This window comes from Oncorhynchus clarkii, chromosome 11 (genome assembly GCF_045791955.1).
Source record: "Oncorhynchus clarkii lewisi isolate Uvic-CL-2024 chromosome 11, UVic_Ocla_1.0, whole genome shotgun sequence".
Classification (NCBI taxonomy): domain Eukaryota; kingdom Metazoa; phylum Chordata; class Actinopteri; order Salmoniformes; family Salmonidae; genus Oncorhynchus; species Oncorhynchus clarkii.
The window spans coordinates 27614448-27636856 of NC_092157.1; the positions used below are offsets into that span (position 1 = coordinate 27614448).

Genomic DNA, 22409 nt, shown 5'->3' on the forward strand with positions numbered 1-22409 from the left:
ATGTGATTGGTGCAGGAATACAGGTGAAATCAGTCATTGACACAGACATGGTGGTGTAGCAGGAAGATTAAAATGTCGTGAACCAATGTTCTTTTTTTTTTAGGTCTAGTGAGCAGAAACTCGAATGTTGTGAGAATTGTGTGCAACTTCCGCCGTGCGTTAACAGTGAACACTGAGGCTGTACCCTTACAGTTTTACACAGTAGTCAACAGGCTTTGTGGCTATTTGAGCATAATGTAGGCCTACCAACAAAACCAATGGAGCAAATCCCATAACATTTTCACATGGAAATAGCTCTGTAACACCATGGACCAGATAGGTGACAGTAAATGGCATTGTATTTAAGTTGTATGATGCATGAAACCACTTAACGAAATACAATTCATTAGTATTACCGTATAGATAATTAGACAAGGTAAGCTACCCCTCTGCCTATTAGCTTATTTCCATATTCAAGCCTGTCTCAATATACAACACTGCCCCTTAAATTAATAGATACGATTTTTACCTGTTTGGTTTTTCAAAGAGCTTGAAATGTAGCCTACCAATGTTGTGCTCTTGTAGGAAGCAGTAACTCCACATTGCTGATCTATACTTATTTATAACTGGGCTAATAACTCACTAACTAGCAAAGAATATGTACAACTGTGCACACGTGTGGCCCTGCGCTCTGATCTGTACTGATCTGAAAAGCTCATTCACTCACAGGTGATTGAAAGACTGCTCCTGGGCTACTCCCACCAATAGAATTCTACTCAGTTGCGCTCTGGCTCTGCCTACAACAAAATCACAGACTCAATCTTGCAAAGTTTGCTTGTTCTGGTTTGTTGCATTGAAAAGGGGAGGATACAATGTTGACTAGATCATAGAAAACATGTTGATCTATAAAACCTTTGGTTTTAGTAGGAAATATCGGACAAATGCGCAGCGTGGTACGTGTTCATGATGTTTATTTGCCTGAACACTGAAATACAAAATACCAACATGAATAAATGACACAAACGAAACAGTCCCATGTGGAACAAACACTGACACAGAAAAATAATCACCCACAAAACACAGGTGGGACAAGGCTACCTAAGTATGATTCTCAATCAGAGACAACGAACGACACCTGTCTCTGATTGAGAACCATACCAGGCCAAACACATAACCACAACATAGAAAAAGGAACATAGACTACCCACCCCAACTCACGCCCTGACCATACTAAGACAAAGACATAACAAAAGAACTAAGGTCAGAACGTGACAAGTTGCCTTGTTTTGTATCACATGCCAATGATTAAACTGGGTGAGGACACGTTGAATAATAATTACTGTATAAATAAACATACACAATGTAATCATGTATGTTAATGTGTGTCAAAAATAGCCTACTGAGTGGTTCAGCAGCCTAAGGCACTGAATCGCAGGGCTTGAGGTGTTAGTACAGACCTATGTTCGATCCCGGGCTGTGTCACAGCCAGCTGTGTCTAGGAGAGCCATGAGGCTTTGCACAATTGGCCCAGCGTCGTCCGGGATAGGGGAGAGTTTGGCCGGTCGGGATTTCCTTGTCGCATCGCTCTCTAGTGACTCCTGAGGCGGGCCGGGCTTTCCTTGTCGCATCGCTCTCTAGTGACTCCTGAGGCGGGCCGGGCTTTCCTTGTCGCATCGCTCTCTAGTGACTCCTGAGGCGGGCCGGGATTTCCTTGTCGCATCGCGCTCTAGTGACTCCTGAGGCGGGCCGGGATTTCCTTGTCGCATCGCTCTCTAGTGACTCCTGAGGCGGGCCGGGATTTCCTTGTCGCATCGCGCTCTAGTGACTCCTGAGGCGGGCCGGGATTTCCTTGTCGCGTCGCGCTCTAGTGACTCCTGAGGCGGGCCGGGATTTCCTTGTCGCATCGCGCTCTATGGACTCCTGAGGCGGGCCGGGATTTCCTTGTCGCATCGCTCTCTAGTGACTCCTGAGGCGGGCCGGGCTTTCCTTGTCGCATCGCTCTCTAGTGACTCCTGAGGCGGGCCGGGCTTTCCTTGTCGCATCGCTCTCTAGTGACTCCTGAGGCGGGCCGGGATTTCCTTGTCGCATCGCTCTCTAGTGACTCCTGAGGCGGGCCGGGATTTCCTTGTCGCATCGCGCTCTAGTGACTCCTGAGGCGGGCCGGGATTTCCTTGTCGCGTCGCTCTCTAGTGACTCCTGAGGCGGCCGGGATTTCCTTGTCGCATCGCGCTCTATGGACTCCTGAAGCGGGCCGGGCGTCTGCACGCTGACTTCGGTAGCCAGTTGTACGGTGGCTGGCTTCTGAGTGAAGTGCAGTGGCAGGGTCGTATTTCGGAGGACACGTGGCTCTCTCGACCCTCTCCTGAGTCCTTATGGGAGATGCAGCAATGGGACAAAACTGTAGCTACCAATTGTATGTCATGAAAAAGGGGTAAAATTACCCCAAAAAATATATGTACGCTGAAAACACACTGTTTGCGTGTGTGTTCTAACGACTAATTTTTGTTTGCAAGGCATCATCTGTGAAATCATGTGTGAAAATTAGAATCCACTTGTAAAAGGTTAGGTGATCACGTGAAAATCCAGGTGAAACTTCATTTGAAACGTCATCAAATCTGTGTTCCAAAAACATGGTTTCAAATATTTATTTTGTGCGGAATTTTGAGTCAATTCTTTTTTCACAGAACGTGAAAATTTCACATGTGAAATCGTGAGGGTTAGTATATAATGTTATGGGAGTGTGGTACTATTAGACATTATCACTCCTTCCACCTCCCTCCCCCACCTACTCAACACAATCAACACTGCCAAATATGACAGATTACTTTCTCTGACACACACAAACACACACACACACACATTCTCTTTTCCACATTCATCATACCCACTATCAACCAACCTAGACAAAGAGAGGCTTGGCAAATTGTTGAATCCCCTCCCACACAAACACACCCACACCTGCTCTCAATTTTTACCATAGAGAAAGATGTAGAGGATCTAGACATGGACCAAATCACCAAAATCCTTTCAGAAAGTATCCCTTCTCCAGTCCCGGGGTAGAGATGAGTAACAGTAACAGACATGTTAGAGTATTGTATCATGTTCAGCTCCTCGTCGGACTATAGATTTTGGGTCCATACCATTACTAATTCATGTTAAGGGTGGACCCTCCCTCTCCCTGAAGGAAACCTGATCGGGATCAATATAAATGACCTTGGGTTGGGCTGGTATGGGCTCTGTTCAGCAGGGTGTAATGTCACACATCGTAACACAACGTTCAGATAGAAATGTATTGTTTAGAACATACATGTCAGGTAAATAGGGGGATCATGTTAGCTCTATTCATTACATTTCTATCTGCTTGCAACGATCCTGATTGATCTCTCCAGGCGCCGAGTTGTATTAGGAGCTAGATTCAACCCGTATCCGCGTTAGTGCTCGATTGAAATGTGAAGGCGTTGTTCCCCGTTTGTGGAGACTGCATTCACGGTAAATTCTGCGTATGTCCCTAAGGGCTGGATTCAATCTGAAACCGCACTATAGTGCATTTGACATTTAAAGGTGATTTCCAATTGAGCCGACATCTGCAGTGTTTACCTGGAATTCGATCTCCGCGAACTTTAACAGCCGCATTGTCTCCAAGCACGATCGGATATAGTACTGGCCTAAAGCTTTATTACGCAAGCAAATACATGAACACATAGATGATGAAACCAGAGGGATGTAGTTGATGTATTTTATTGTGAGATGGGGAGTCATAGAAAAAACAAAACAAAAACTATCACTATAAAAATGATCATGGATTAAAACAAGTACATATAAAAGAGGTTGTGGCCTGGACGTAGTATACATACAAAGTAACAAATTGGCACAAATAAAACACAACAAAATGTCAATATTATTTTGGCTTGGCAAAAAGGACAGGTTCATGGTTAAGGGTCATCCTTCAATACAACAGCACACTCATGCTATTAGACATACAGTTAGTTCTCAAAAAGTTTCAGTAGCTTCATATTAAAGTGGGGCAAAAGGTCAAAACTAACATGAGAATGAATGGATTTAGAAAGGTAACCAATTCCAATTTCAGGCTTGTGGGGTGGGTTGACAACTTTAGATGCATTTGCGTTCTAAAACATACTTGAAAATGCCAGAGCTTTTTTTTTTAGTTCCCACCTTTGTTGTAGTCAGCTTACATTTGAAATGATTTTCATACTAAAATATATTATTGTATTAATACAAACTACAGTATTGTACACTACATTGTGTAATAAATAACCATAAGGAAATATAAAATAAAACAAAATAACACATAAATATAAAATGTTTCTAGAACTAAACAGATAACCCATATCATTGGGAATGGGAAAAATACTGCCTTTTCTGAAAACATACAGTACACACATTTGAACATGAACATACAAAACAATCCAACAACAAAACAACAAAATAATACTGACAGGTAAAAAATGTTGTCTGAATAACCATTATGGGATCATATTTGCCTACTTTTGTTACCTGAAGAGAGCGCGAGCGTTTCACAAGTGATAAACAAGTGCACTGGAACTGGACTTGGGGGGAATTTATACATTTCAAGGCAGGAAATATTTCAAAATCATGTTTCATCGTTCCGTTAAAACATGTGCATTGTAAGTCCTTTTAGTCTTTGATTGCTCTGATTATAAAAGAGGCAGATCTTTTTTATCTCAAATATGTAATTCATGTCTAAATTATAATTCATGGTAACGCTATAATCTACAACATCAGGACTAGTGGTAGTGAGCCAAAATCAACAGGATATCGGCTGAAAGAGTTGACATGTTTGAGCTGCTATCAAATCTGGGCCTCGACACAACCTGACAACAGCTGCTAAGGAAAAACAGCATTATTCAATGGCACTTTTGATACGCATCATGTCTTCTTGTTTTGCATAAGGCTGGGAGTGGGAATAGGAGGCAAATGATCTCACGATTGTTCTTCTTTCTTATTCTGCTTGATCTGATTCTGTACATGTAACACTGATGACAACAGATTGATGAAATGAACAAACGAACGAACAGAACATTTTAGAGCAATGTATCAATGCAGACTCCTTCGATACCCCCCCCCCCCCTTGTCTTCTTCTTCATCTATAAGGTAATCAACTACTGGAATATCATCATGGATGAACTCATCTCACAATCGTTTTCTTCTTTAAGGCTCACAATCCATGTACAACAAAAGGTATGCTAACATCACCAGCTAACATGCTGATGATGTATACTGTAAGTCTAGTGCCATAACACTGAAGGGTAGACAACACCACTGTTAGTGCAGTAAGTAAACCAAGCCACTTGTAGTGCACAGGATCTTTTTTCCTCCAACTTAATAAAATACTAATTTTTTTTGTTCATTGGCAATAAAAAGATATAGAAATCTCTCCTAACTGTACAGGTTTTTAAAGGTTAAAATATGAGGGATAAAATTAGTAACACTGATAAAAAGAAATGACCCAAGGTTGATTTAGTAATAAAACATTATCTAAAACGTGTCGGCTCTAGCTTCCAAAGTCCGTATAATGCATTTTTTGTTGTTAAACTTTGTGTTTTAGTTTTTTACAAATACATTTTCTAACACTGAAAATGTTTCTCCTTCTGTGGAAAAAGCCACTAGTATTTTTTCAGGCACACCTGGATTCATACACAGTAGTGAACTGAAATGCAGCGTCCGTCAGAGCAATCCAAACTTTAGCTCTCTATCCTTTCCCCCAATGTCATGGGGAAAAAGGATCCTTCCATTTCATTAAGGAAGAAGCACGGGTCTGGTTCCTCCCTGTTTTAATTCGGATCTCCTTTCTCTCCTGTCGGTGTCTGGTTCTTGTCTTCTGAAACAGTGTTCCTGTTTGTTTCACCTTCATTCTCTTTCATGACCTCACTTTCCTCCGCCGCCCTTGACCCTGACTCTTCCTTGTCCTCCGAGGTCAATCCTTTCTCTGTGTCCATTGTCTCTTCCTTCTCAGACAGCTCTTCCTCCACATGCTCCTCAGCCTGTTCCTTCTCACCTCCATGTTCCTCCTCTTTCTCCCTGTTCTCCTGTACCTCCTCTTGCCTTGTGTCTGCTTTTTTCCCTGTAACCTCCTCTTCCTCCTGCTCCTCCTTTACTTCAACCCCCACTACCCCCTCCTCTTCTTCTCCTTCCTCCCCTTCACCCCCGACCACTACTCTCTCCACTCCCTGCTCTTCCTCATTCTCTCCCTCCTCTCGACCAGTGTCTTCTTCCTTCTCCCCCTCCGCCTCTTCCTCCTCGTCCCCTCCCTCGTCTCCTATCCGCACCACCTGTATATCATCCATATCCAGAACTCTGTCCGGATCCCCCTCAACCTCCTCCCCTGCCGCTGTCTCCATGTCCTCCTCCTCCCCCTCCTCCTCGCTCTCCTCCTCGTCCTCCCTGGTGCTGCTCCCTCGCTCGTCAGAGTCCAGGTGGGAGGAGGTGGGCCTGCTGTCTGACTGCTCCTGCTGCTCCCCTCCAAGGCCCAGGGCCAACCCCACAGGGCTCTCCATCTCCTCCTCCAGCACCTCCTCCCCTATACCTCCTTGACTTCCTTCCAGCGCCTCTTTCTTGCAATAGGAGTAACGGTGGTTCATGTGCTGGGAGTAGGAGCCCGAGTGAGAGAAGCGCTTGCCACACTTGTCGCACTGGTAGGGTTTCTCCCCAGAGTGGAGACGCATGTGTTCTATCAAGTGGTGCTTGTGTTTGAAGGCCTTCCTGCAGATACCGCACTCGTGGGGTCGCTTGCCTGTAGCAGGGGAGAAAATAAACAGTCAATAAAAATGTATCTGAAACAGAGTGATAAAACATTCAGGCTCAGGACTATTGTTGAGTGAAATCACAGAGTAACACCATATGGGCTTGTAACAGGGGTTGCACCCTCCTTGAAAAATACAGGTCAAACTGTTGTAATTCCCCAGACTGTTGTGCTCGTGAAATGGTTTTGATTATTGCGCCAAAAGTCGGTGAAACCCATGTTATTTATCATCACGTATCCATGGTAAATATGGCAAACAATGCAACAAAAAAACAGGACAACGTGAATTTGGATGTAAAAACGGTGGTTCTATGGCAGGTATTAAAGTCATAAAGACAGAACGCCTCAGAGTGGGTTGACCTGTGCTTGGCCACAACACTACCCATGTTCTCATTGAAAATTACTAACAGAGCTCTGATGCAACATCCCTTCAACATTTCATACCGGAAGGTTAATGTGGTTGGCAAGGGGAGTTCTGGTGGAGTGCGTGTGTGTGTGTTTATTGGGTAATAGCTGCTGGGATGGTGGTGTCCACCGCCCTTCTGCAATATACACTGGTATAACAACATTACAGTCAGTGTGTGATTTCTGAAATTTCCCCCTTCAGTTTCACTTCGCCTCGTGTTTTCCTGAGGTCTCTCTGGGGAGGTGCAGTGAGGCTGATGTTCAGCAGGTATGAAATGGAAGAAAACTGTCAAAAATGGGGAGGTACTATGTGAGCCTTTTATTGTTCAGTTGCAAAGCGATTCGCTGCATGTTGCACCCCAAAGAACATGACCCAGGTCCACCTCGTCCCTGATGTACCTGTGTGTTCGTATTTATGTCGGAGCAGAGAGCTGCTCTTCTGGAAGATCTTGTCACACAGGTCGCAGGCGTACATCCCACTCTCCGTTTTCCTCATTTTCTTCCTGGAAGGGGCGGAGTCTGAGTCGTTCAGCTCTTCCATGGTGGACACGCCCTCTGAGCTGGTGTCCTGACGCTCCTCCTGAACAACAAATATCAATACATGAGAACATATCATTTATAATGTATGATGTCAGATCTAATATGTGTGGATATATGTAATATAATGTTTACTGTTTTTAAGTTTTGAATCGTAACAGAAGTATCAAATCAAATCAAATGTATTTATATAGCCCTTCGTACATCAGCTGATATCTCAGTGCTGTACAGAAACCCAGCCTAAAACCCCAAACAGCAAGCAATGCAGGTGTATTAGTACAGTAATACAGTTATAGAGAGGCCAGGAGAAGTGTCATTCTCGGATTATAACGGTTAACAATATGTGCAAGACAATAACACAGGCAATTTAGAGTTGGAAGTGATTTGGTGGAGGTGTTTTTTTGGTTTGTCATTCTGTTTCTCAAGGAAAACAAATCAAATCAAATGTCATTAGTCACATGCGCCGAATACAGGTGTCGAACTTACAGTGAAATGCTTACTTACGAGCCCCTTACCGACAATGCAGTAAAAAAATATATGTTTTTAAATACGGATAAGAATAAGAAATAAAAGTAACTAGTAGTTAAAGAGCAGCAGTAAAATAACAATAGCGAGACTACATACAGGGGGGGTACTGGTACAGAGTCAATGTGCGGGGGCACCGGTTAGTAGGTAATATGTACATAGAGTTATTAAGGTGACTATGCATAGATGATAACAACAGAGAGTAGCAGTGGTTTAAAAGGGGGGGGGTGGGGGGGCAATGCAAATAGTTTGGGTAGTCATTTGATGGTGTTCAGGAGTCTTATGGCTTGGTGGTAGAAGCTGTTTAGAAGCCTCTTGGACCTAGACTTGGCGCTCCGATACCGCATGACTTGCGGTAGCAGAGAGAACAGTCTATGACTATGGTGGCTGGAGTCTTTGACAATTTTTAGGGCCTTCCCCTGACACCGCCTGGTATAGAGGTCCTGGATGGCAGGGAGCTTGGCCCCAGTGATGTACTGGGCCGTTCGCACTACCCTCTGTAGTGCCTTGCGCACGGAGGCCGAGCAGTTGCCATACCAGGCAGTGATGGTGCAGCTGTAGAACCTTTTGAGGATCTGAGGACTCATGCCACATTTTTTCAGTCTCCTGAGGAAGAATAGGTTTTGTCGTGTCCAAGGAACTTGAAGCTCTCAACCGGCTCCACTGCAGCCCCGTCGATGAGAATGGGGGCGTGCTCGGGCCTCTTTTTCCTGTAGTCCACAATCATCTCCTTTGTCTTGATCACGTCGAGGGAGAGGTTGTTGTCCTGGCACCACACGCCCAGGTCTCTTACCTCTTTCCTGTAGGCTGTCTCGTCGTTGTCGGTGATCAGGCCTACCACTGTTGTGTCATCAGCAAACTTAATGATGGTTTTGGAGTTGTGCCTGGCCATGCAGTCATGAGTGAACAGGGGGTACAGGAGGGGGCGAGGGGCGAGGGGTTGAGGATCAGCGTGGCGGATGTGTTGTTGCCTACCCTTACCACCTGGGGGCGGCCCGTCTGGAAGTCCAGGATCCAGTTGCAGAGGGAGGTGTTTAGTCCCAGGGTCCTTAGCTTATTGATGAGCATTGAGGGCACTGTGGTGGTGAACGCTGAGCTGTAGTCAATGAATAGCATTCTCACATAGATGTTCCTTTTGTCCAGGTGGGAAAGGGCAGTGCGGAGTGCAATAGAGATTGCGTCATGTGTGGATCTGTTGGGGCGGTATGCAAAATGGGAGTGGGTCTAAGGTTTCTGCGATGATGGTGTTGATGTGAGCCATGAGCAGCCTTTCAAAGCACTTCATGGCTACAGACGTGAGCGCTACGGCATGTCATGAAGTGACGCTGTAGGCTGACTAATACCACCTTCTTTCTATAGCTCTCAAGGTACCATAACCTCATCAGAACCAAACAGCTAGTAACACTTCAGACCATCACGATGAAATCATCCCACCTTGGTGTTGACCCTGAAAACCAGTCATCCCCATCATCATGACTCATCAATGGTGAGTAAAAACCCCTCAGAAACACCCTTTACTGCACCCATCCCTTCCTGGGTGTAGGTTGCATTTGGGTGTGTCCCAAATGGCACCCGGTTCCCTTTATAGTGCACTCCTTTTGACCATGGCCCATAGTGACCTCAGGTCAAAAGTAGTGCACCACAAAAGGTAGAGCCGGGATGGTACCAGTGTCATAATCATTTTTCCATGGCAACAATGACAACACGAAGCAGACCAAACTCGTCAGGTATCGTCAGAACCCTGATATAGAGAATAAGGTGCCCTTCCGGACGCATACTCCAACTGAGTATTCAACACTGAGACACTGAGAGAGAGAGAGAGAGGGGAAGTACAGCACGGTAGCATCAGCATCGTTAAGGAACTGATATATAATACCTATACATACAGCGAGGGCTTTGAACAAGGCTTGCTCTATGCCAGTCCACTTAACAGGAAAGCATAATACAACAACAACAAAAATCAATGGTTGAGACAGGAGGCTGAGGCCTTTAAACAGATCCCTACCAATCAATAGGTCTCTACAGTAAGTGCTGCCTCATGTCTTCTGGCTCGGTGACAGCAGCAGCTCAGTGCTCGGGGAGTGATGGCTCTTCTATCCATCCTTATGGATCATTAAGTGGCCTGGCTCTTACTTCTAATACTACTGCATGAGAGTTTTTTGGCAGAATTCATAATGGCACTTTTGGTATATAACGCATCCAGGATTTTTCCTCTGTTGTATAGCTGCATGTTAGACATTTTTAAAACAGTATGACACTAATAACTTATTTCACATTTTGAACATTCACATATCATGAGCCGCAATAAATGTGTTGGCAGGATACTATAGCTCGAAACCCAATTTAATTGTATTCCACCTCTCTCTCCGTCTTTCACCCAAGAGCGAGGGAAGAGAGGAGGGCTAGAACTCCTCCCTTGAGTACTCCGGTCCACCTTTAACCCTCCTCCCCCCAGCGCTGAAACTAAACAGCTCATCACAGGAGACAAAGACAGCGGTGCCAAAATACCACCGCCTCCACCCAGAGCTACAGGAGAGAGACTCACTCAGCTGAGACTGAGGAGAGTTCCCATATCTCCAGCTCAATAGGTGGAGCTTAACCTTCTCAGTATGGCTAAATTGCAGTGGGGCCAGATCCAAGAGAACTGAAGCACTAAAGGGGCTATAGACACTGAAGTGTTGAGGCAGGGATCTTTCCTAGGCCTTTACCATTTCACTCAAAGAAGATGAAACAGGTAGAGTGAGATATAGGAGGAATGATTATACGGAGAACTTCCTATTCTTCCAGCACCTCCTTCCTCACTAAACATGAGCCAAGTCGGTCAGAGAGGACCAAACAGCAAGAAAACATGATTCTCAGTATTGCACCTGCAATACCAATCATGCTAGACTGTTTTCGTGTAGTTTTCTCTCTAACTGGCGAAACAAATTCCCATAGCACCTTTTTGTTTTCTAAGAGTGCACTATCTAGAACCTAAAAGGGTTCATCGGCTGTCCCCATTGGAGAACCCTTTTTGATTCCAGGTAGAACCCGTTTGAGTTCCATGTAGAACCCTATACACAGAGGGTTCTTCATGGAACCCAAAAGAGTTCTACCTGGAACGAAAAAGGTTCTACCTGGAATCAAAAAGGGTTCTCCTATGGGGACAGCCGAAGAAACCCTTTGGAACCCTTCTATCTATGTGTAGTCATACAGACACAGCAGATGCTTTTCTTGCAACTGACTTGAAAAGAGCATCTGCTAGGCCTTTGTTATTGACCAAAATGTAAATGTAAACTGTGCCGCTGCTTTGACCTTGGGGGGTCCAGGCTGGATTCACAGGAGGCTGGTGAGGGGAGGACAGCTCATAACAATGTCTGGAATGGAGTAAATGGAACAGTATCCAGAACATGGAAACGCTGTGTTTGATAAGTAAAGTAAGTGAGTGGCCTTACACAAGCCTTGGCTTTTGCGAGCGGAATGGCTAACGCGAGGCTGTGTTTGATACCGTTCCATTTATTCCATTCCAGCCTATTTGAGCCCATCCTCCCACATTAAGGTGCCACCAGCCGCCTGTGGCTGGGTTACTGAAAAGCACATCGTGACAACTGTTGCTGTGAAAAAGGGCTATATAAATACATTTGAATGATTGATTGATTAACCAACCTTGATGCCGTTGACTTGCAGTGTGGTCTTCTCCTGTGTCTCTGTCCCTGCAGGGCTGTTGGCTGTAGCTGTAGTGGTATAGGTATAGGCCAGCTGTGGGATGAGGATAGTCTGGTTGTTACTAGTGGTAACTGCCCGGAGGCAGGGCATGCCTGCACGGCCCTGGTCAGTGATGGCATAAATGGTCCCGCTGGGCAGCTGAGTGGTCATGATACTGATGGGGTTGGCACTTTGTGGGCTGGCGGTGTACAGGGACACAGGTTGACTAGTCACATGGTGGCCAGCGGCGCCGGCGAGCGGAAGTTCTTTCTTTGTTGTGCAAGTCTTCGTCAAGTTCAGGGGTTCGTCCTGATGGGAGTAAACAGAGGCGAGGTAAGTGGCGGCGGCTGCGGCCTCCTCTCGGGTGGGCTTTGGAAACGACAGGTCCAGAGGGCCATCAGTGCTGTCCGAGGAGGAGGGTTTGGCTGGGACGGGCCCCCCGGCGGTCAGGTTTAGTGGTGTGGGGGAGGCTGGGGAGCGCATGGAGCCGTTAACCTCAGCCGGAGTGGCCTCGGCTGGGCCGGACTGCATCATGGTGGGACCCTCTGTGTCCTGCTCTGGTCTTACCTTAGGGGACACAACTGTGGCCCCAGGACTCTCAGACAAGGGTCCCTCTTCCTCAGACGGAGGTGTCGGAGCTCCTAGTGAGACCTGACTGCTCTGCATCTTGTCGAACCACTTCTTGACCACGTCGGTGGGCAGGCTGACTGAATCTGAGATCTTGCTGAGCTCCTCCTTGGTTGGCTCAGCGTTTAGGGCGAAGTAGGCCTTGAGGAGGGACAGGAGGTTCTTGGGCTGGTTCCCGACCCCCTCGGACAGTAACGAGGCGATGGCCGACTCTGATTTGTCCCCATTGATCCTGAGGCCTGAGGCCTTCTTACAGTGCTCGAGTGCGTGGAGCACGTCCAGACCACCGGGGCAGTCGCCACAGAGCAGACAGGTCTTAGTGGTATCCTCCCCCTCCTCCTTCTCGTTTTCCTCTTCCATCTTCTCCTCTTTGCTCCTGGGGGGCCTGCTGAGTGTCAGGTCCTCTGGGAGTCTCTGCTGGGCCTTGCTGCAGGGCTCTATAGCAACCTCGGACAGGGGCTGAGCCTGGGGCTGGCCTGGCATTGTAGCCAGGGTCTGAGGTTCCTTCTTCAGGTTCTGGGCAGTGAGCTGGGTCTGGCTGGGATCGAGGCTGTAGTTGATGATGATCTTGGTGGCGTTGCCGTCCTGACCGATGATGGGGAGACTGATGGCTGAGATGAGCTGCTGGTGAGGAACACCCGTCGCCCCTGTGCCGGTCCCCGCTGCCTTGGCATTGTTCTCCAACATCTGTCTGATCATGTTACCGTCCACCGCCACCTTCAAGATGAAGATGATAATGGTTTGTTCATTGTTCAACAAATAATTGTACAAATAGCAACAAGCAGCTCATTACAAGTATTTCATGAATTGTAAGTTGCATTTGAACTGATGATGAAGACAATTACATGAATGGAAGCTACAATCTATTTGCAATATTAAAGCTGATCTACCCCCTTAAAAAAGAGTTGCATTTTGAACTACAATTAAATGATTAAATACTTTAGTCCTATTACAAGTTTACAAATCACCTTCAAGATGTTCTGCAGGTCTGCCAGGTTGATGCTGATGGGAGATACCAGACCCATGGTGGGGAGCATCACAGCCTGCACCGCACCCTGCAGGGGGCCCGCTGCAACCCCGTTTAACACCCCTCCTCCATGACTGTTTCCTCCTGTCGTTGCTGGAGACAACACCATGGCCTTGTACTCATAGTCCACTGGCTCGCTCTTGATCTGATTTAGGGGTAGTTGCTCCTGTAAAGGTTTATCCCAGATCTGTGTGCGTGTGGTGGAGGAGGGCGAGGCGGGCATGGCTGGGGACGGGCACTGGGACGCCTTGGCGCTGGGCCGGGGGCGGCCGTTGACTGCCGAGATCACGCTGATGCACTTCTTACTGCTGATGTGGGAACTGTAGGAGCCCGAGTGGGAGAAGCGCTTCTTGCAGTTGGAGCACTCGTACGGTTTCTCTCCTGTTGAGACAGACGGCCATGCACAGATAACACACACACACACACACACAACCTCCATTAGGAACAGAGCTAAATGAATCAATCTCCTCGGGGAAAAAGGGACTAATGCATTTCAATGACGCTTAAAGGCTGAGGATAATGGGTCCATTGGGAAATACTCTCTAGTTGTTGGCCGGAGCCGCCAAAAGAAACACAATTATGTCACATTAGGAAGAAGCACAATGCTCTGAAACACAATCAAGGACACATGAATACACAGAGTAACTAAACATAAATATTTGTTGGATGGAGGCAGAAACATCGGTGCAGATGGTGTGGCCAATAGAAACTCACGTATACAATTACCCCAACCTTTTTTCTACATAACAAAATACACACGCACATTCACAAACACACACGCACACACACACACACACACACACACACACGTGCACACACACTCACACACTGAGGGGTCCACTCACCGCTGTGGATGCGTAGGTGCTCCTTCAGGTGGTGCTTGTACTTAAATGCTTTTTCACATTCGGTGCAGTTGAATTTGCGGTTGCCCCCCGACTGCGTCACGTGCCTCTGTCAGACAAAGGGAGAGAGGGTGAGGGGGATGGTCAGCTCACTTCAGTCACACACTCATGGAGACAGGCACTTTGTGCTACTTTCAATTCATGAAACAACCGCTTTAAACAATGGCTAAAAACAATGGTTAAATACCAGGATATTAAATTCATCATGGATGTGATCAACACTGAGTACATGCCGTGAGCCTACTTTCCCACTTCCTGGGTTTCGGACACAAAGTTCACATCACCTTTTATCTACACTCTTAGAAAAAATGGTTCCAAAAGGGTTCTGTGGCTGTCCCCATAGGATAACCCTTTTTTGGTTCCAGGTGGAACCCTTTTGAGTTCCATGTAGAACCTTCTATAGAAAGGGTTCTACATAGAACCCAGAATGGTTCTACCTGGAACCAAAAAGGGTTCTTCAAAGGGTTCTCCTATGGGGACAGCTGAAGAACCCTTTTAGGTTCTAGATAGTACCTTTTTTTCTAAGAGTGTACACTGTAATTAAAAAAAAATAATAATAAAAAAAAAATGGTAACAACCTGTAAGTTATTTTTTCTTCAAATGTTTAATTGAACCTTTATTTAACTAGGCAAGTTAAGAACAAATTATTATTTACAATGACGGCCTACCCCGGCCAAACCCAGACTAAGTTGCCCAAGTGTGCGCCACCCTATGGGACTCCCAATCCCAATGTTTTTGTCGCAATGCTTTGGTTTATCTTGGCCAGGTCGCAGTTGTAAATGAGAACTGGCCTACCTGGTTAAATAAAGGTGAAATTCATTTTAAAAATTAAATATAAAAAAATCACAGCCAGATGTGATGCAGCCTGGATTTGAACCAGGGACTGCAGTGACACCTCTTGCACTGAGATGCAGTGTCTTAGACCACTGCGCCACTTGGGAGCCCCCTAAATTACTGTAATGAATTATGTTACCGTAAGTTTCTTTGGAATTTACGGTAACATAATGTACTTTTTTTTTAAATCATAACTTACAGGTAACTGGCTGCCAGTAAATTACTGTAAAAACAACAGTTTTTTTTTAGAGTGTACATAATCTTTACTGCACACTACACAGTGCTGTAGCTAGTAGTTAGCAAACAGCAGGTATAGTTGTGTATCTTTCTATAAGTGTTATGTATAGGGTTGTGTCTATAAGTACCTGGTCTCTACCAACTTTGTGGGCCGTCATGTGTCTCTCCAGCTGTGTGCGGTAGGCAAAAGTGTAGCTGCACTGGGAGCAGCTGAAGTTGTCCTCGCTCTTCTCGTGGCGCAGCTTGATGTGCTCCTTCAGGGACGTGTAGCGCTTGTAGCCGCGGGAGCAGTAGGGACAGGTGAGGAGCTGGGAGAACGCATCCGGAGTGCCTGTTGGGGGGGGAGTAGAGAGACGGGGAGGGAGGGAGCATGTGAGTGGGTGTGGAGAGGTCTGTAGACTAATCAGAGGGTCAATAGAGAGTAAGGATTCTTTGATGTGGTTGATTGACAGACAGACACAGGAGCTCTGGACTTGCTGTTTCACCTATTTCACCCGGTACTGACCGATCCTCTGTTAAGACTAACAGAGGGTCTGTTAACACTAACTACATGACAGATGCTGCAACATACTCTCACCTGCTGGCTGGATACTGTTGGTTATTCATTAGTAAAGTAACAGGTGTCACAACACTCCTGCTCTCGGAGTCGGAAATGTGCAATCAACAGCCCTAGTTCACACGAGTAACGTGACTAGTCTATGTGTCTTTAAAATATTGGAATTCAAGGCCTATATCTTAAAAAAAAAAAAAAGGAAAACACCCATTGGTTTCAAATGAATGCCCAGACGTTGGATAAAAGCTGTCTGGAAACACGGTAGAACACGGTGAGAAGACATAAAGAACACCTAGCACCAGGACCCCGGGGTTGTTATGCGCCACTGGGTCCCACACAGGTAAAGTATTACCTGTTAACAGGTGATGTATTAAACCTCCCTGCTGGCCAGGTGAACCTCTCAGGATGTGAACACACACACACATTATCTCTCTCACACACACACACACACACACACACACACACACACACACACACACACACACACACACACACACACAAACACACACACACTATCACCCAGGTAGATACTATCTGCTATTTGCTGTTTTTCCTCCTGTGAGTCTGACAGGTAACAGCCAAAAGCCCTTAACTCATAAAGAGCCCAGTGTGTGTCCATTTACAGCAGAGAGAGTGTTAGTGTTAATGGATGGGGGGGGGGGGGGGGGTTGTTAACACCTTCAGAGGAAGAGACGGAAGTCAGAACAACACAACAAGGTTTTGCCTGGAGGCATAAAACCTGCAGTCCCAGAGGTGGAGGTGTTGTGTGTAAAGCGCTATTGAGTCCACTGTGGGGGGTAGGGGTAGAAAAGTGTGAAGTGTTTTTTTGTGCGTTGCTCTTGCTCTGCTGTGCTTAATTCAGACCTGGGACGCTATGTCTGTGAGTGGAATCCTCTGTCTAATCAGTTAAATGATGTATCAATCAATTAACTACCAGTGAGAAAAGAAAACCAGTACTTCGTCCCGAACAGTGGAGAGTAGATGAACAGGTGAGGTGTGTGTGTGCGTGAGGTGTCCAGGTGGTATGAGTGTTGCACGTACCATTCTCGTCATGTCCGCTGGCCTCGGGGGTCCCTTGGCGTGGCTCGTCCTCCGGGGCTTCTGGGTAAATGACGGCCGTGTCTCCCTGCTGCAGCATCTCTTCCACCAGAGCGTCCGTCCTGCCATCGTCCTCCCCGTCTGAACCACACTCCTCCCTCGCTGTAACCCACAGAGACAGGACAACTGTTTACACGAGGACATGAGGAAAGGACATTAAGGACCTCGCCATTGTTCTAACACCTCGCCATTGTAATACATCATTATATCATGTTCCTTCTATCTAAAAAACATGATGCTTAATTAGAACTGTGACCTCCAACCAGATACACAGGTAAGTCAGTACAGTCTAATGCACCCCCTAGAACCAACCAATCCCCATAGCTCCTAAATCCCTAGGCCTGCATAAACCTCTCTGGATAAGAAATAACAACTTTCCCACTGTGGTGCCTAATATCCTAATACCCCAGTAAATGAGATCCGTTATCCGTTATCAGGGAGCATGTTCTCTCCTGCGAATCACATCAGCTGCAGTCGCGCCACTAATGAGGGCTAATTAAGGAGCTGTAGGCAGCAGTGTAACCTGAGGACACAGTTAGGAAATGAAAAGCTTCCGTCTCTCTGCCTCACATCCTGGAGCACATACAGGAACAGAGTACAGTGTGTCAGCAGTTAAAACCACACAGAAATACACCTAGCATCATTATTATTAAGTAGTATTATTATTAACCCATTAAAAACCAGTGAAAACAAGGAGGGGAGAGTTCTATTATCCTGTTTGACTGAGGGAAGTGAGAGGATGATGGTGATGATGAAACCCCCAACAACAGCGTCGACCTCCCTAAAGAGATAAAGCATTACGCAACCGTTGAATTTACTGAGCAGACGCCGTTGGCCGGGGGGAATTGAATTCTCCTGCCAGTTTCTGTAGTGTTGGGTTGAGGGTTGAGGTTGTTCTGTGAGTGTGAAGGGCTGTAAAGGTCTGACAGTGAGACCCAGCTGTGTGTTGCTGTGTCAGATGGGAGCAATGAGAAGTTGTACGCTCCGTGACTCAGCAAGCCCGGCAGGCCCAGTAAATTCCAACAGCTCTCCTCCTGCAGAGCCCAGCCCTCTCCTGTGCATTGTGACAGCGATGAGACACGGTGAGAAATGGACGGTTCCACTACACGGAACACACGGAACACACATCCCCACGCCAACCACACGGTACACACACACACAGTTACTGGTTACCATGGTGATTAAATACTTTCAGCGGAACCACCCCCATCCTGCTGCCTCACATCAAAGAAGGGAGAGGAAGGAGAAGGGGAGAGAGTGAAAGGGAATGTGAATGAAAGAGAGTGGCCAACACAGTGTATGTATGAGAGAGAGAGAGAGAGAACTAGAGAGAGAACTAGAGAGAGAGAGAGAGAGAGCTAGAGAGAGAGAGAAAGAGAGAGAGAGAGAGAGCTCTAGCGCCAGGTGCTAAGAAAGTCAGATTTCAGGATTATATGCATCCTCAGTATAGAATGGAGGGATGGAGGGGGCAGAAGAGGGCCTCCTAACCCTCACATTAAGCCACAGCTTTACTTCCCATGACCTCAGTGGAACCATCTCTCTCTCTCTCTCAACCATTCAGGAACGTCTTCACAGCTCTTCATTGAGATGGATTTGGAAGATTTCCACTTTCTTTTAATAACACGACGCAGCTAAATAGCAGCCTGTTTACCCAATCACACGCGTTGCTTTTTTTAAATAGCTGTATCTACAGTTACCTGATCCCTGCCTCACTCTGGCTCTCAGAATGATGTAACAGCCCTCCGACATACACAGCTACCCGGGAGACTGTGTGTGTGAGGTAGGGTCTCTCTGAGGGTCGGCACTTCCAGGTCTCTGGTTGTTATGGTTAAGGTCCCCTCGCTGTCTCTCTAAATTAGAGCTGAAGGCTAAATGGTTCAAAGCCAGTCAGGCAGTATATGAAAAGTGGCCAAACATCTCATCTCAGACCGGTTGTGTGCTGACACATTGGACGTGAACGAACTGAAGCACGAGTGGAAAACCTGGACAGACTCTGGAGCTCTGACTAAACCCTAAAGAGGATTCATTCAAAATGCATTGTGTTATACATACCGTTCAACATCCAGCGTCAATCCTTGATACAATAACCCTCTAACCTTGTGCTTCAATAAAAAGTTAAATCCTAGCTTACAGCAGTATCACCATGTTCCTAACTTTACAAGACAGCGACATCAGCAATTCCTGTCCTGGTTGAACTGGACTCACCTTTGACCCCTACTTCCTGTGGCCGTGCATCCTGCCCCAGTTAGGTACCCTCTATAAGGGAGGGAGAGGGGGAGCCAACGTGTCTCAGAGATGAGCAGTTTCACAACAGAGAGGGAGTGATAGACTCAGTCCATTCAAATAATCCTAGAACAACAGGATACAAGCCAGTGTGGTGGAACCTGGGATGAATGTGCGGGATATCCTATCTATGCTACACACTGAGGGTACAAAACATTAAGAACACCTTCCTATTATTGAGTTGCACTTCCTTTTGCCCTCAGAACAGCCTCAATTCGTCTGGGCATGGACTAAAAGGTGTCGAAATCATTCCACCGGGATACTGGCCCGTGTTGACTCTAATACTTCCCGCAGTTGTGTCGAGTTGGCTGGATGTCCTTTGGGTGGTGGACCATTCTTGATACACACGGGAAAAAGTTACGCGTGAAAAACCCAGCAGCGTTGCAGTTCTTGACACGCTGGCACCTACTACCATACCCCGTTTAAAGATACTTCAATCTTTTGTTTTGCCCATTCACCCCCTGAATGGGCACACATACACAATCCACATCTCAATTGTCTCGAGGCTTAAAAATCCTTTGTAACCTGTTTGGGGTGATTTAGGATCTACCACACAACTTCCCCAGCGCTCTCTGTCTGTGGGTTTCCCTTTCCTTTCCTGTTCTTCCAAGGAGTCTTAACTTGATGACTGAGGGTCCACTCATGACAAGCCCTACTGGAATGTATTATGACTCCTACTGTAGTATTCATCCTGAGTCAAGGCCCATTCTAATGTACTACTGAGACTCATCTTCACGGGAAACACATGAGAAATTGCAGAAGAGCTATTAGGTGATTGGCATCATACCGTGTATCGAATCCTGCGACGTGAGCAGGACAAACTCTGGGGTTTATTATATAGTTATAGATGCCATGCCGTAGCAAATACATGCCGTGCCTATTAACACAGTAATCACAGAGTGGAAAGAACCCTGCATAGTTCCACATGGCCAGTCAGTCAATACCTCCTTCCCCCTCCTCAGTCCTCAGTAACAATAATCATCCAGGCTGTTAAATGAGGTGGTTAAGGCAGTGTTTTACTGGCAGGGCTTTGGCGGTGCTACAGTGGATATTCATTTAGAACTAAATGAGTAATGACAGCGAGCAAGGGGCCGGTGATGCCATGTAATCAGGAAGAATGATTCAGGTAGAGAGGGGGGAAACGGAAGGAGGGAACGAGGGAGCGCAGCAGAGTGAAAACCACCCCTACGGTATGTTTCTCCTCACTTGGTCAGAGAACTGGCGTCAAGTCTTTCATTTGAGCGCCAGACAACCAGAGTGACGGAAAGATTATGGCTGCAGCTTTCAATGGTTACGCTGACCTACAGTACAGAAAACTGTTTAAAAGGAAGAGGGCTGAGACATGCATTATGTATAATCAGTTAGGTCCCTTAGCGCTGGCGTGTGAGAAAGGGAGAAAGAGAGAGAGAGATTATCATTAACAGAAGACTCGTACATTTCCTCAGTGAAAACAATGTACTGAGCGGTGTTGGGGGAAAAACATACGACATTATAAAATCCACGTACACAAACACATTTCTTTCCACAGGGCCGTGGGGTGAGACAGGGATGCAGTTTGAGCCCCATCCTCTTCAACGAGCTGACAAGGTAAAAATCTGTCGTTCTGCCCCTGAACAAGGCAGTTAACCCACTGTTCCTAGGCTGACATTGTAAATAAGAATTTGTTCTTAACTGACTTGCCTAGTTAAATAAAGGTTAAAAAAATATATATATACAGTTGAAGTCGGAGGTTTACATACACCTTAGCCAAGTACATTTAAACTCAGTTTCTCACAATTTCTGACATTTAATTAAGTTGGGTGAATTTTGGCCCATTCTTCTTGACAGAGCTGGTGTAACTGAGTCAGGTGTGTAGGCCTCCTTTTTCGTACACACTTTTTCAGTTCTGCCAACAAATTTTCTATAGGATTGAGGACAGAGCTTTGTGATGGCCACTCCAATACCTTGACTTTGTTGTCCTTAAGCCATTTTGCCACAACTTTGCAAGTACGCTTGGGGTCATTGTCCATTTGGAAGACCCATTTGCGAACAAGCTTTCACTTCCTGACTGATGTCTTGAGATATTGCATCAATATATTCACATAATGTTCCTTCCTCATGACGCCATCTATTTCATGAAGTGCACCACTCCCTCATGCAGCAAAGCACCCCCACAACATGATGCTGCCACCCCCGTCATGGTTGGGATGGTGTTCTTCGGCTTGCAAGCCTCCCCCTTTTTCCTCCAAACATAATGATGGTCATTATGGCCAAACAGTTCCACTTTTGTTTCATCAGACCAGAGGACATTTCCCCATCTTTGTCCTCATGTGCAGTTGCAAACCGTAGTCTGGCTTTTTTATGGCAGTTTTGGAGCGGTGGCTTCTTCCTTGCTGAGAGGCCTTTCAGGTTATGTCGATATAGGACTAGTTTTACTGTGAATATAGATACTTTTGTACATGTTTCCTCTAGAATCTTCACAAGGTCCTTTGCTGTTGTTCTGGGATTGATTTGCACTTTTCGCACCAAAGTACGTTAATCTCAGACAGAAAGCGTCTCCTTCCTGAGTGGTATGACGACTGCGTGGTCCCATGGTGTTTATACTTGCGTACTATTGTTTGTACAGATGAACGTGGTACCTTCAGGCGTTTGGAAATTGCTCCCAAGGATGAACCAGACTTGTGGAGATCTACATTTTTTGTCTGAGTTCTTGGCTGATTTCTTTTGATTTTCCCGTGATGTAAAGCAAAAAGGCACTGAGTTTGAAAATAGGCCTTGAAATACATCTACAAGTACACCTCCAATTGATACTTTTCTGGAATTTTCCAAGTTGTTTAAAGGCAGTCAACTTAGTGTATGTAAACTTCTGACCCACTGGAATTGTGATACAGTGAATTATAAGTGAAATATTCTGTCTGTAAACAACTGTTGGAAAAATGAATTGTGTCATGCACAAAG

General features: G+C 46.0%; 1 protein-coding gene across 1 annotated transcript in view; it reads right to left on the reverse strand.

Annotated features, from left to right (window-relative positions):
* Positions 1-3701: 3701 nt before the first annotated feature.
* Positions 3702-22409, reverse strand: part of LOC139420423 (zinc finger E-box-binding homeobox 1-like) — a 67702-nt gene continuing 48994 nt past the window's right edge. The window contains exons 3-9 of the mRNA XM_071170534.1: positions 17133-17291; positions 15667-15869; positions 14411-14516; positions 13507-13946; positions 11873-13255; positions 7565-7745; positions 3702-6751 (exon numbers count right to left, since the gene is read on the reverse strand). Of these exons, the coding sequence (XP_071026635.1) occupies positions 5793-6751; positions 7565-7745; positions 11873-13255; positions 13507-13946; positions 14411-14516; positions 15667-15869; positions 17133-17291 (3431 nt within the window). The 3' untranslated portion in view covers positions 3702-5792. The remainder of the gene's footprint in view (positions 6752-7564; positions 7746-11872; positions 13256-13506; positions 13947-14410; positions 14517-15666; positions 15870-17132; positions 17292-22409) is intronic.